Here is a 16633-nt window from a genome sequence, read left to right as displayed (position 1 = left end):
GTGTATGGAATACTCGTCTCTCTCCCCCCCCCCCCTACTTTTTTTTTCGACTACGATAACAGCAAGGCTGTTGGTCTGATGTTCTTCCCCCAGAATTTTTTTTTTTTCAAAATATGATCCTTAAATGCGCATTATTGACTATCTAATGACCTTTAAAACTTGAAGGGAAAAAAAAGCGAACATATGAACGGTAGATCCTTGCTATATGATTGTATCCTAATACGTGTTCAAAGAGAAGGCGTATTTTCAACTGTTTTTCGTAAACAGGCAACACTCGGATGTCTTAAGCAGTTTAAAATTCCGTGTTTTTTTTTTCCTGTAGCTCTGCGCAGATAGGCGGGGCTGTTAAGGTGGCAGCTACAGACAACTCGACGACGTGCGGAAAAAAAAACGCAGCGCTCGAAAGAAAGAAAGCCCAAGGACGTGTGGAGAAGTGTTGGTAGCGCAGAGAGAAGTGTTATCACGGGGAGAAGATATGCTCTAGTCGGTTTATGGCCTGAGACGCTTCAGGGGGAAAGAGAGTGGGGAGAGAGGAAGGAGTTGATCGCCTGAGGAAATGGCGGGGAAATGAGAATTGTCGGCAGAAAGCGTAGCCTCAGAAGGAGCTTGATGAGACACGTGAAATAAGAAAGGGACGTGCGAGGGAATAAGATAAAGCTGGGAAGTCCCCTTAAAAGTTTGTTTGGTGTTAACGTTGTCCCCTGACTAGAACTGCTATCACAAAATTTCAATCAAGGTTTCTAAAATATCTTCGTAAAAAATTTATTTCATTTATCCTGAATTAGAAAACAAAACTATTTGATAAATTTTATAATTATGGATTATTATCAATTTAGTAAAATACCTTATACCAAAAGAATTAATACAAATAATTCCAACCTTCGCTAAAAAAAAATTGAAAAATATTTTAAATTAATTATAGCTCCTTATACACGTCTTTAAAAGGTTCTTAAGAGATGCAAGTGCCTGCAATGTTGCTCGAAAAGAGTAAACGCTCCCCAAACAAATTTTATCGCACAAGAAACACCATTCCATACAATATTCTCGGCATGAACCTTGTGTTTATCGGTCCATGTTCTCAGGATGGTCTTAAGATGCAGTTAGTCTCTTTTGTTCATATTCTTGGAATGCAGAAATTCCATCTAGGTCAATGTTCTCAGTATGCAGATATTCTCTCGGGGTCAATGTTCTCAATATTTGAATATACCTTTTCGGTAAATGTTTTCAGGTTTAACCTAGTCCCTCTCAACAATTTATAAGAATCAACCTAATATTTCACAGTCATTTTTTTTCAAATGCACTTAATGTTTCGGTTAATGTCCTCTGCACACACCTAGACTTTCACAGTAAATGTTCTCAGGATGCACCTAGTCTCTCTCGGTCTATATTCTCATCATGCGCCTAGTCTATGTCAGTCAATGTTTTCAGCATGCAACTAGTCTTTATCAGTCAATGTTCTCAGCATGTGCCTATTCTTTCTTGGTCTATGTTCTCTGCATTCAGCTGGTCTTTCCTGGTCAATTTTCTTAGGATGCAGCTAATCTCTCGGTTCACATTCTCAGTATGCAGCTAGAGTCTCTCGGTCAATGTTTTCAGCATGTATCCGCCTAGTCTCCGTCGGTCTTTGTTCTCAGGATGCCTCTAGTCTCTCTCGGAACACATCTACCGGTGTGCTTTCGTCGATATCTATTAAGAAGCTCTTTAGTAGCTCATCACGAAAGTCCTCAAGCCGACCACAGTATTAGGACTTCTTTGTCTTGAACCACTGTCCAGGAGATAAAATAGCCCTTTTTTGGAAACGAACCTAGTGATGTCAGGAGAGCTTGCACATGCCCTACCATCCAATCAAACCGCTGTCACGTCAGTTCAAGCAGATACTAGAGAGTTTTCTCTTGCCTATCCTCTCCCCTTCATGTGGCATTTCACGGTTTTCAAATAAGGATTTTTTTTATAACCAGACTTTCGTAAGTGCTAAGTTCCACGGTAGTGCTTTGTAAGCGAGTGTGTCGTCTGTGTGTGTAAGTGTGTGTGTTTACACATTCTTATAAATTGTTATATGAATTTATCAATTTATATATCGTTATGCAACTACCTTACTTGTTTATCGTATACCATGTACAGCCTATGCTGTTCGTAAAAAGAATGCACATAAATAAATTCTAACAATGAAAATTCGTATTCTAAACTTTGGGAAAATTCTAGGAAATATGGCACGTTTTGAGTAATTTATGTACATAATATTGCTCTCAAATTTTGTAAAATTATCTCGTATTCCATGCAGCAAAAATATTTTGAAAGTATCAAGTATTGAATAAATTATAACTAATTGTATACTATACCTACTAATATACGTAACAATGAAATTTTTACCTTTAAACGAAATATTTTATGCGGGCTCTAAAAATTAGAAGCATGAAAATTTGTTTTGGACCAATATTTAAGATCATATTTAGAAGTTAAGCAACAATTGGGAACAAATTTTATTAGAAAATGTAGTAAGAAAGATATGATTTTTTTATCTTAACCTCTAGTTTTTTAACCGCTAGTTTTTTAACCCTTTGCAGTAATAATTCGTCTTATCAAAAATTGTTTCAGCGAAAAGTTTTCGATAAATTTTAGTAATATAAAATTGTAATAATTATTAAACATTATCTAAAATTGTTAAAATTTAATTCTTAAAATAGACGCTTCGTTACACAACACTTACAGGTTGTTTACCAGGCAATACACTAGTTTATTCTCTCCCAGTATTCATACAGAAAAATATTAAAAAATGGTGATTGATTTCAAAGGTTTACCAGACACGCATAAATTTTCTAATGTCCATGCATTCTCTCTCTCTTTAGATGGGTTCAGATGGTAAAAAAAGTGTGTTTTTTTTTAGATTTGCCTTAAAGAGATATTGATTAGTGAGCTAGAAAATACGGTTTGACAGTTTAATTAAATTCGCAAGTGACGCTTGAAAACGCTAGAAAAATAACGGTATGTAAAAACCAGGAGATGTAAAAGTCCCTAAACTCTTTGGTAAGGTAGGGGTGTTGGTGTGAGGTAAGATAATTACGTTTTACACATTTGCATATAAAATGTTCGTGACGGCTGATTGGAATTAACTTCAAACAGACAAACCTGAAAACTTTCTTCTTCCCTCTCACTTCCCCCCCCCCCCCCCCCCAAATCACCAACCCACCAACATGACAAAAAAAAAAGTTTCCGGCATTGATGCGGGAAACCAGATAGCTGTCTACGGACATAGCGAAACTATCGAGTGTTACTCAGACGAACGCAAATTTATGGCGGTTACAAGATGGCGGATACAAAATAAAACAGGATGGCTGCTGTAACGTAACACTTATGGACGTAATACGTGCCTTGGTAGTCGTGGGGTATCGGGTTGAAGACATCAGTGAGGAAGGTCCTGTGACCATGCATATTTTCAATTGACCTTGGCAGGATTCTAACCAAGTACGAATGAATATTTAATAATATTTGTATTATATAATTTTTTTTTAGAATTTTTTTTCGCAAACAACATGTTTACTTTCGCCAGGGATCGAACCTAGGACCGCGCTTGATTAAATTAGTGGTCTCCAAGCATTTTAGCCCAAGTCTCAAGGACCAAGACCTAGAGCTAGCTGATCACACCAACACACTGTAAAACTATGGCGGGCTGGATACCTGGCATGTCAAAATTTAAAGATTTTTAAAGTTTACGTTCAAGGTTAGTCATGATCTAGTTGGGACATTTTTCAATTGAAAAAGAAAATAAAGCATCCCAAACCAACAGATGGATTTTTCACAGGTTCATATCGTTAGATGTACGTAAAAACTAAGCTCCGCCATACGCTACATTCGAGTTCTGTGACCCGTTGAATTAGAAGAGTGTGTGTAATTACTATTAATTTGACGAAGTTTTAGAAGGATTTTGTTAATTCGCATGGACGTTTCTGGGAGCTTATTTTCAAAGTAAGATCCAGAGCAAGTAAATTTTCTAATATCTGTGGATGAGATAATTAGAGATATTAGTTTAATTTTCTTAAACGTAGTATAAAATAATTTTAAACAGTTCAGTGCCGTTTCTACTTCTTTTTTGACGTGAAAGCTTCTGTTCGCTCGTTACAATGATGGTCTAACTTTCTTTTATGGCAAAATACCGTCAGATTTGAATCGCTAATAACTACGAGACTAATAATGCGTCAACAATGGTTGAGCCCACATTACAACACAGACCTCTTTAAAATGTGAATTTCCCGTTACTTATATGAACCCTTGTTATTAATTACAAAATTATATCACAAAGGTTAAATGAGCTTATTATACTATTTGTTACAATTTACTATTATTTGTCAGTACGCATAATAAATAAATCCCGGCACACTTATACACGTCTCTCATTCCGGTACAAACTTGTTTGTATGAATCCAACAAACATGAAGTAGCAAACAGTAGCGATCATGTTGTCAGCACCGCTTGATAATAATTCATCTTCTTTTCCGAAGGGTGAGGAAACGAGTTGGATTGCACGGAGAAATTTCGAGCAAAAAAAAAAGTTACTTTTTATACTTGGAAAAAAAAAGTAATGACATAACAAAAACTGGTCTGAAATGCTGTTAACCGGCTTGTAACTTGGTTCGAGTTTCGAATTCATTCCTTCCGCTCCAGAAACCCGCGAACTTTCGGAAGCGTAGCTCGTACTTCCGCCGATTAAGTTAACTTTTATAATTGATATAAAAAAAATCTCTGCTTCTGAGGATATATGTTCCACCCGCCCACCCCTCCTTTTCCATCTTTTTTTTTTATTTTGCTTGCTAATTGCTTGCGTTCGTGATTTTAATGCTACCCCGAGACGGAACTTGAAAACATTACTTCCTCTCGCGACACACGAAGAGTTCCTGGTCCGTAAAATTGTAAGATTAAGTATTTGTGTATTTGTATATTTTTATTAAGTATATATATATTTTTTTTAAGTTTACATGAGACTTATCCAAAGAATTCACTGAACCTAACTTTGGTTTCGACGACTTTTCGGACAGAATTCTACAAAACGTTTTAAAGGTTCACCCTCAACTAACTGGGGAAAGATATATTCATTCCTTCACGCTGCAAGCAAGACAACAACAAAGCAGTAGGCATGCGCTTATCTAAAACTGCTTGAGTAACTCTTTAACTTTGACCTTGAATCAAAGCAATACAACGCTTACAGTTGATACTGTTGAATTTTATAACTGGGTATATTAGTTCTTTGTAATTCTGTATTCTTTCAGGTGTTTTCTTTGGGTAGCCAATAACGAGAAACCTCCTCCTATCGACTCTAGTGCCAATCATCAGAGTATTACCCTCCTGCCGTTGACTTCAGTTGCGGCCAATCATGTTTGGCCTCGACTCATTGGCTACTGTTGGTGAACTGGAGTTAGGCCCTTATTTGATTCCATACTATTTGTGTAACCGACTAGTGTCGTTAAGTGATACAAATTGAATACACTCGCTTAAACAGATTTTGGTCATTGTGTACTCACCCACAAAATGAAATATTATATATAATAACAATTTCAGATCACCTGCGGTGCGATTGGAATAGACTTCCAGAATAATTGCCGATTCAAACGTGAGGTTGTTAAATAATGCTTTAAATATCGCAAATTACTCCAGAACCACAGCCGGGTTAATTTATTCGCACACGTTAATGTATATTTTTGAGAAATATGTATATCTACCTATCTGTTAATTATTGTATTACGTTTTTAATTGTATGTTTATTTCTTAAGTTTGTCCACGATCTATAGTAGTATGTGTCTGTATTATAATTTTAATGCCTAAGTTAAGTTAAGTTTTGTCATTAAATCTATGTAACATTTTTTTTAGCAGTTGAAATGTTAAACTGTAAGACATCTCTATTAAATATTCTTCTATATTATATATGCCATGCTATTGATGAATGTTTGGCTTTACTGTAGTTTTTAATAAATTAAAAGGAACTAATTATGTAAAATTACAGATATTCGTAAATTTATAATTTACTGAAAGCAACTAACTGTATTGCTGCAAAAAATGTTGACAGTAATACCGTGCACTTTTATGGCACAATAAAACAAAATAGTCAAAATTTCTGAATATTCAATTATCATTTCTGTGGTTTACAATTTAAAAATGCTTCTATAAATCATCAATTTACTTTTTAATTATGCGCCAAATTTCGTAAGCGCGTCAAGAAATGTTCACTATTGTTTCCAATAACGTATTCCATAGAACAAAAGTAACCATAGGAAAGGGTCGTACATATTTAAGGTGTTTTTTTTTTTCTTGCATTATTACAAATTATTTGTTGGCAACTGATTTTTAAGAGGAATCTTCTGTTAAAGTAAAAAAAAAAAAATATCTTTGTAGGGCCTTACCCGTGGTTTTCCACGCCAAGGTCGTAACTAGACTATTTTCCACCCGGAGCGGGAATCCATTTTGGCGTGCCCTTTTATTTTCAACCAACCATAGGTACTAAAATCTTTCCCGACAAAACTTCATATTAATTCCACTTTTTTAAAATATTTAATGATTGAACTTAGATTGTAAATAAAAAAATTTATTTCCAGTATTTTATTTTTTAATACGTGGCAAGTTAGATAGTGCGCAAAAAAAATACAATATTTTTTTTAATATTTTAAGATACCTATATATATTTCAAAAAAATAATAATAATGCATTTAATTTGCCCTACAATTTTTGTTTGTGTACCAACACTACAATATTCAAGTAAAAATTACTCTGCCAGTTTAGAGCCCCCCTTCCCCCCCTCCACTACCCATAAGGCCTTTGAATATATATACTGTATAGAAGTCGTGAGTGTATAGGATTTACTCTACGTTTTTCAAAAGCGTATGATGAGCAGCTTGGGAACTTCACCGCTGCAGTGCGCTGCCGTAACGCCCTGTATCGTCTTAGTTGTTATTTACACGTTAGAGCGCAGCACTGTCGCCCGCTGTCATTCCCCGCACCCCCCACCTATCATTCACTGCAGCTCAAGGTCGTTCACCGGGAGGGGGAAGGGGTGTTTGAAGAGTTCGACACTTGTACGCTAGGGACCACCACAAGTCGATGCCCTGGGGATGGTGGCGATTGCGGCGGTGAATTAACCAACTACCTCAAAACCGTATTAGAAATTTTAACCTGGGCTGGCGACTTCTATACAGTATATATATATATATATATTCAAAGATAAGGCGAAGCGGCACAAACCCCGTCTACTTCCCCCCCCCCCCCCCCCCCCCGCCACCAACTTATCACGTTGCGTCACTGTTCCAAACCTGTGTGTCCCTGACGTGTTCCCCTGCCAGACGCCCGACCTTGAGTGGCTGGCGAGTAGACGGCGCATTGTGTTTTGCGCAGAGGCAGGGATGCGTGCGCGGGGAGGAGCTGCCCTACGTGTTCGGCGCGCCGCTGGTGGGCGGGCTGTCGCACTTCGGCCGCAACTACACCAAGTCGGAGATGCTGCTGTCCGAGGCCACCATGATCTACTGGAGCAACTTCGCGCGCACGGGGTGAGCTATTCACACCTCTAGCTGGTCTTCCCTGGAGGAACGGCTTGTGGCTATAGCAGTTTCTGCATACATGCGCATTGGACTTCCAACCTCTTAAATTCCCGTTGTGCAACGCGCGCTTATTTCGTGGCTTTTCTGGTGCATGCCAAAATTTCACCCTCGACGCGCCTAAAGAAGCATAACTCAAAACGCAGGCGATGATAATTCCGGTTCAGGGGGAAATGTCACACGTTCAGCGTTGAAACATTTACATGCGACGCGTTGGGTACTCCTGTTGTTCGGTTAGCCCTGAGAGAAAACAATAGTACCATCTTGTTAAACAGAAATATAGTTAGGTTCAAAGAGGGAAAATTCTAACCGTTATTTCCTATTTCGTATATTTATCACTAGAGACCTGCAAAATTCGCGGTTTCGATGGCCTTCAGGATAGACTGCACATACCCCTGTACACTCGGGCAAATAACGCAAGCCGAGTTGTAAGTCGTCTCAGCTGGTTTGTCTGTGATTCGATCCAGATGAACAGTAAGCCAATAGCAAAATTATCTAAGAGGTATATGTGTTTGAATTCTAGCCTATCACCGAATGAATCCGCGAATTTAGCAGGTCTCTATTTATCACGCTAGGCATTTTTTTTTAAAGAATTCTACGTCAAATTTCGTGTCCTAATTTTGTATTATATGTTTATTTGCAACATGAGAACATTTTAGTTTGCTCGTTACATAAGTTATATGTTTACACATCACTGGCGAGAACTGAAAGACTCGCTCACTTTTTTTTTAGGTGCGTTTCTTTTTTTGTAGATTGTGTAGATTTTTTTAAATCATGATTTTAAATGTTCAAATTGTTTTAATCCACTTATATAGCTGTATCTTACATTGCAAATCAATCAACTGCATTTTTTTTCATATGCTAACATTTAAAATAATTACCATTTTTACATAAGTATATACACATACAGTTATATATATAATTGTAGCACTCATACACAAGCTAACTTTTGTGAGTGTAATGGTTCCTGCTAAACAGTATATTTGTGTAAATCTTGTAAAAAGAATAAAGGGTGATGATAGTTTATATAATAATATAAAGTATAAATTATGTAAGTAAAGGCAGTGCGTGCATGCTGTGCAGGAAATATTTGACTCCATCACTGGAAGTCCTATTTTCCAATAGATATGTGCAATGTGTCTCATGGTGGATGCAGATGGAAAATATTTTCTGGTTATGAAATCTCGTGGCACTGAAAGGTGCTGAGTTCGAATCCGTCGCAGGTGCGCTCAACGACATTGACACAAGATAGAATCATAAACAAAATCCTGTAATAGAACAGGAAACAGAATAAGGGTATTTTTGGATTATTAATCCCTACCAATAACTCATGCTTAATCAAGCTAGCATAACCAACGTGAAAATAATCAGCAACTCCCTGTTTCAGCTCTGTAATTTACAATTTTTGGTAGTTTATTCAAAATCATTATTTCCAAATATAACAAGCGATAAGCAATAACACTAATACCTGTAGAACCCTCAGGTACAATACATCTGTATCAAACATGATTCTCATGTTGAATAATCTCATCGGTTAAATACATTATAGCTCACACTCGCACGTTTTAACATCAATGTCTTGCGTAGATACGAATTAGTAAATACGCAAATGCTAATGGCCTTAAATATTCATAAATTATTTACTTCACGAAATACATGCATTTAAATACACGCTAAACACTATATAATCTAATGGTGTCATGACCCGTAGACTATATCTTATCAAAAGTTTATTCCAGAGAAAACGTGCGCTGTACGTATTTCCTATACAATACATGTAAATAAAACCTTTAGTTTAACAGGAAAAAGTTCAAGTACATTAATAAGCATGAACGTGGCCTCCAACAACAAAGTAATTAAAAACAATTTGGGCGTATGGAAATCTCATATCAGGGCAATCCAAGGCCAATACAAACCAATACAAATACTTGTCAACCTCGAGTTAATAGTAAAATGGCAACGCGGAGATTTACTCAGCATAAACTAATCTGAATGCGATAATTCACAGGCACACAAACGGTAGAACTTATACGTCTATTCACGAAAATTACAAAGAAGGAAACACTCAAAGGGACTCATAAATATTTAAATTCTTGTATAATTTGTTTGATTAACAACGGAACTCTGCAAATACTAGAGTCCGCGATTTTTCTCGACGCAACATGCTTCGAGGAACGAAACTGAATCAATTAACATTAATGCGGAAAAGAAGCTAAATAACGGCCGGCCAGAAACAGAAATTATGAATAAACTGACAACAAACTGACAGTAAAAATTGTAAAATACGTGCCATATCCCGTCGTAAGCTAACGTCGCACATTTTCAGTTACGTATCTACATTTGAAAGAAATTACATAATCCGCTACGCTGGTTACATTAGGTGTTTCTGAAAATGGAAAAATTTTACCAAGAACAGAGCAATCGGCCCCAAAGACTTATATCGCAAAGCCTTAAAGCAAAGTGCGCATGCGCGCTAACAAGGAGTGGGGGTAAACATGGCAAGTGGAGAGGGGCGAGCTGCGAGTTATATGAACGGTGAAGGAGTGGAGGAGGGGGGAAATCAACGTCCGCACCGCGTAATGTTTAGTCTCGTAGAAGTAATTATATTACAGCACTTTCTAAGTTCTCCCTTAAATTTAGTAAATTTCTGCTACTACTTTATAAGTGCATAACCGATTATGCTACGATAAATCGCAATGGACAGAAATTATAGAGGTATTAAATTTCGATGGCCAACCCTCAGTTAAGCATGGAAAATATTTGAAACATTCATGAAAAAATTAGAAAATCATATATTATCTCTACTAATATTATAAATGCGAATGTGTGTTAGTCTGTTTGTCCATCTTTCACGCAGCAACCGAGAAACGGTTCGACATGATTTTTTGTATGAAGATAGTTTATGGGCCGGAGAGTGACATAGAATACATATGTTTATGAATTTCCATCCCTAAGGAAGTGGAAAAAGTGTAAATTCAGTTTTAAAATCACTACATAGTATAAAACAAAGTCGCTTCCCGCTTAGATCTTTAGAACTACGCAACGGATTTTGATGCGGTTTTTGACGTGACGTCTAATAAATCGATGAACTCCGGCTGCACGCACGAAAAAGTGTCCCGTAACGCACATTGCCCCGTTACGCTGTGTCCCGTTACACTCATTGTACGCTTGCGCCGCATCTATCACTCTTCCACTCGATTGGAACAACCATCGATTTGACTTTTTTGAGGCACAATAAACTTGAAACACTCCCATTAGTTTCCTACTTTTCCTATCATCGTCCTATCCTTAACAGAATAACACAGATTGGAAGAAGTTAAATAGCAAACATGTATAAAGGTTATAATTAAAATAATCTCTTCGTTAAAGTTATAAACATATTTGAATTAATGAGTGCAAATAAAAGTAAATTTATCAATTAAATTGTAGAATTCATTTCACTCCTTTGTATCCATACAAAAGAGTGATAATTCAATAAAAATGATTCAATTTTATTCATAAAAGTATGCAATAATTTCATCAATGTTTTGTTATGACGTTGTCGCGTTAAACTATCGTCCGTAAACCTACTTTACAGACAACCAATTTTTTTTTGATAAAAATCAGAGACCTTTTCGCAATTTTTACGAAAAAATATTATCACACAACAAATTCGTTTTATCACGTTAGTAAAATCACTCTTAAATTACTATAAAATACGCATTGCAAAGTATTTGTAGGTATTAAGAAAATCAACAATGATGTTCTTAGTTTTTAGGTTATATTGCTACAAAGTCTCCGTTTTCTTCGTTATTCAAACTATACATCTACATGAGAATATTAATATATTTGATACTCACATTTTACTGCACAGTTATCGTGTACTTGAGATTTAAAATAAAAATTGAACAAAAACACAATTTTAACACTGTATACACACATTCGATTCACATATGCACAGCAATGATGTACAGGGACTGAAGACGCGTACTGGCTGCGCGCGCATGACTGAGTATTTATATATATTTTTATATACCTATATATATATTCACGTGACATGTCGAAGACGACTTACATCAATTTACTTCCTATCTAAACCTTCCTATAGAAGTTTTCACTTCAAAAAAGACAAAACAATTGAGGGACGGGGAAAAAAATGTAACGTATGGTAATTATTGGATTTTCCAAAACACATGTAATGGGTAAATTTCAGTTTATACCAACCCTTTCAGAGCGCTTACAAATATAAGAAATTTAACCATATACTTAAGAAATAGATGGAAAACTTCGTTTAAAAAAAAAATACAATAACTCGTGTTTTATTGCGGTAGTTATACCTAACAGCCGCATTAAACTGCGACAACCATTTTATAAATTTTAAATAGGAAAAAAAAAGACCAACAGCCTTATGTCTTTCAAAAACCTTAGTATTTAGTTCAATAATGATAAACTGATAATAAATAAGCTTGGATTTGTACAATTTTATGATGTTTTGTGGCAACTGGAAGAGAAAAAAAAGGGGGGGTAAAATATTGTCTGCCCAGAGCGCTAGCTACCTGAAATCGGAGCCTGATCTCAGCAAGTTGTTGATCTCCCTGGAAGATGGCTGCAACGTGACAAGGCCGAAACGTCATAAACACTTGTAGTTTCCTTGGATGTAGCCATAGCCCAAAAGTAGTTAATACTCTGATCACGAAAGCCTAATAAAACATCCTATATCAATAAGAATAATCACCATAATCCAAACAAATATTTATTTCCAAAATTAACAGAAATAATATGTAAATCATTTTTATTCTCATTCATCTTTTTTCTAATATTCTTTGGATGGATAATAGTACTATTATTCATTTATATAACAAGATAAATGCAAAAAGTAATATAATTAAAATATTAATTATAGTCACAATCACCATATTTAGAATTTAAAATAATTATTAGTAACATAGATATAGAATTAATAATATTGCAATATTGGGTTACCACCGAGGAAACAAATTTTCTATTCGTAAAACAATTTTTTTTATGTTGCATTGTAATTCCACCTGGATAATTAAGGTTTGTGAGATAATTAAAATAATGTGCATTGCTCTGTAAATATAAGTTTACAGAAATTTGTTATGTTCACAGTAGACACAATTTACATTTTCAGCATATATATTTTAATCAAATTTGTAGAACCGCCGTTCCATTTCCCACCTCAGCTTTGTCTTCATTTTAAATTGTTACGCAGTTTACTTTAAGATCTATTCTTTCCCTCGGGGCTCAGAGTATCAGCGAAAAATTCCTTTCGGTGTTTTTTTACCCCCCCCCCCCCCTCCCCAACCGCCCAGCGCCTATCGTTTTAAAAGTCGTTAATGGGATTTCTATTGAATTTCGCTGCAGTCTTTCCCTTACACGGGTTATTTATGCTTCCCGCCTGTTATGAAGTTTTCTTGAAGTTCTCCCCGGCTTTCATTTTTCCCGCCCTTTTTAATAGCGAAACTTTGCAAACAAGTAAGTGTGGATGGGTGTTCTGAGCGTCACTAAACTTAAGGGTTGTTCCCTTTTCAAATTTTAACATAAATAGAATTATTTACCACGTATTTGTACCTAGTCATCGCGATGTATTTATATGTATATAGTTTCAGTAAATTTCAAATTATTAATTATTTTTTAGATTTTATAAAGTTCAAATTTATATTTTTTAAATCGTATAAATTTACCTTACTTTAAAAATTTTGATTACTTAAAAAAGAATTACCATACTTACATTAATTTTAAAAAAATTATTTTTTTTAGTTTTTATTAAGAATACACAATTTTATGTTAATTAAATAGACTACAGTATTTAAATAAATAATATTTGCAAACGTCGTTCAAAGCGTAACGATTACCATAGAGAAGTATTTTATTCGGAGCTGTCGCAAAGAAACGCTTGGAGTTTGTGTGGCTGCGTCACAGTGATTTTAATTGGTTAATCAAAGATAGTTTTACAACATTGCTGCGTAAAATAAAAATTTCGAGTCGTTCAGTACTCGCCAGCGATGCGCAAACATCTAATCTCGGTAAAAACAAGTGCAGTTGGCTTGTCTTCCTCCAACCTCAGCGGCTGCTCATCAACATCTTTTTCGTGTATATTACCAAGTTCAAGTGTGGCTTGGTTATCAGCTAGACCCTGTGCTGTGGAACTTTTGGGTTTCACAAGGATATGTGGAATGAACAGAAACAAGGTGTGATTGCTTTTATAATTTCCTCCAGGTAAAACGAATTGATTTATTTCACAGAGTTATTATAATATCTTTCAATTTAAAATGGTAGTTTTATATTTATAGTTTTGCTCATTTTATTTTGATTTTTTGCCTAAAGATATTATGTACCATTTAGATAATACTTATGACTATTATGAATGTTTAAGATATTTATTTTATACATTTTTATTTTAACGCAAATGTATATTTTTAATCTAGCATGAAATTGAATCATACAATTTCATTTATTACTGATTTGAACGTAGAATTTTACATTAAACTGTTAAGTTATTTGCTGTTTATTCATGTATCCAAAAATGAGGTTTTCCCATTATAAATTAATCAGTAAGGGAATGATAAATGTTAGCACAAAAAAGTGGCGTATGCAGTCCTTAACTTCGTAAACCACCATCCATACGTACGTTTTTTTTTCATTGTAAGTTATATTTTAACCAAACAAAACACGTTCGTCGATATTGCCTGCAAATAAAACAACAATTTATATTTATCAGGAGTATTTTACTTTATATCTTTTACTTTGCACATTTCATCCTAAAATTTAATTATTATTTTTCCCCGAGAGGAACTTGCCACTTTTAAATATCCATAGCTAAACAAAGCGTTGTTGATCTATATTCGTTTCGTTGCAAAAGGGACTCATGATTTGTAACACGATTACACGGGAACAAAAGCTTCTAGAATAAAAGCGTGTATCATTCTATTCGTAAATTAATTATTAGTATACACAATGTGTGGAGTGCCTTTACCTCTCAACGTAGGTTATTCATTGAAAAGGTATGACTGCGCATACAGATCGAACTGAAAACAAAGAACATTAAAAATAATTAATTCTCATACATATTTATATAACATTTAGCTCTATTTCACTTTGAAATATTTTTAGAAGTTTTTTTTGCGACGGTGACAGTCAACTCCGAAGCAGGGTTTCGACATGTTTATCTTCAGAACTATTAAATGGTGAGCAAAATTACGTATATACTTTAAGGTTGGGCAACCCGCAATTCATACTGTAGGGGTTGGTTGCAAGCTGACTTAAAGCGACCTTTGCAGGGAAACTGATATCAGATGGATTCGATGCATCTCTTTCTCTGTTTATAGAAATTCGTCCCATTTCCATAACGTCGTCTAACGTATGATCATACCAAATGGTGTGATCTGTAGGAATTAAATCCAAGAAAGTGGTGTTAATTTTTTTTTGTCTGTTGCGCCAGGCAGTTCAACCTATTCCCATTTCACTATCTGGCTAATTAACAGTTAGATTTCAGTCCAGTTGTTAAAATGTGCTTATGAAAAACCATCTAACAATAATGCAACTTCCTTCCCCGCCCAATTTTTTTTTTTTTTTTTTTTTCATTGTTCACCCTTTGCTTCTCGCATATGATCATAAAGTGATTGCATCTTCGAAATTGTGACTTTTGTTTTACTTTCAATCCTAGTGGTGTTCAGAGTTAAAATTTGATATCATTATTCAACCTTTGTTTCGCAACCCAGTTCAACTTTTCGCTCCAATCCGAAGGTGTTCAAGGAAAATGTTTCAGTTGTGATTTCTCACTTCGCAGTCCGTACGGAAATATTATTCTAAAAGTATAACGAGGTGACCAACTGACGTATGCGATCTGCCATGGACTAATTACGTATGCATTGCACACAACTGAAAATCTTATTGGCAAATAGAACTGAAGAAAAAAATATTTTGCATATCGTTTAAGTTATAAAATCTCGTATCACTTTGTTTGTTCGGGTTTCAAGACAGTAAGTGATCGATAGTTTGCGACTATTACAATCACATGTGTACTGCGTCGAAACCATGGATATTATAATTCAGTTAGTGGGTGTGTACAATATTTTTAACTTCGTGGTGTGCGCAATATTTTCCACGTTAATAATCAATTGAAGTCATTGTATTAGTCGCGAGTTTTTGAAGTGACAACGTCTAATAAATCTATGAACGCCGGCTGCACGCACGAAAAAGGAAGACTCATTGTCCCGTTACGCACATTGTCCCGTTACGCTCATTGAACGCTTACGCCGCATCTATATCTCTTCCACTTGATTGGAACAACCATCGATTTGACTTTTTCGAGGCACATTAAACTTGAAACACTCCCATTCGTTTCCTACTTTTCCTTTCATCGTCCTATCCTTAACAGAATAACTCAGATTGGAAGAAGTTAAATAGCAAACATGTATAAAAGTTATAGTTAAAATAATCTGTTCGTTAAAATAATAAACATTTGAATTAATGAGTGCAAATAAAAGTAAATTTATCAATTAAATTGTAGATTTCATTTCACTCCTTCTTTGTATCCATACAAAATAGTTATAATTCAATAAAAATGATTCAATTTTATTCATAAAAGTATGCAATCATTTTATCAATGTTTTGTTATGACGTTGTCACGTTAAACTATCGTCCGTAAACCGACTTTACAGACAACCAATTTTTTTTTTCGAATGAAGATGTAAAAGGGAAAAATAAAATTGCAGAATATTTTTTCTGGTTCCCATATATCTCACCTAAATGTTTGGTGTGTTTAATTTTTTCTAACAGTTGTAGTCTTTTAAGAGAGTAAACAACAAATAGCTTAGCTACGCATCCGTCTCGTTCCCCTGTTCATTTAGTGTTAAGGGTTATGCCTGCAATTGCGACATCGCTGGTATCGGGCGGGGTTTCTCCTCTCAGTTAATTAATTAGTTTATCTTCGGGAGTGGCTCATCACCACCATCCCCCCCCCCCCCGCCCCGGCACGCTATCGTGGAAAGGCGAGGTAGGACGCTGCCCAATATTACCGTCACGGCGGCGCGACGCCTATGCCCCATTAGAACCAG

General features: G+C 35.5%; 1 protein-coding gene across 1 annotated transcript in view; it reads left to right on the top strand.

Annotated features, from left to right (window-relative positions):
• LOC134532299 (neuroligin-2-like) overlaps positions 1-16633 on the top strand; it is a 445968-nt gene that overhangs the window by 414753 nt on the left and 14582 nt on the right. The window contains exon 7 of the mRNA XM_063368717.1: positions 7375-7526. Within this exon, the coding sequence (XP_063224787.1) occupies positions 7375-7526 (152 nt within the window). The remainder of the gene's footprint in view (positions 1-7374; positions 7527-16633) is intronic.

This window comes from Bacillus rossius, chromosome 5 (assembly GCF_032445375.1).
Source record: "Bacillus rossius redtenbacheri isolate Brsri chromosome 5, Brsri_v3, whole genome shotgun sequence".
Classification (NCBI taxonomy): domain Eukaryota; kingdom Metazoa; phylum Arthropoda; class Insecta; order Phasmatodea; family Bacillidae; genus Bacillus; species Bacillus rossius.
The sequence above is the reverse complement of the archived record's forward strand: the minus strand, read 5'-3'. Positions and strand labels throughout refer to the sequence as shown.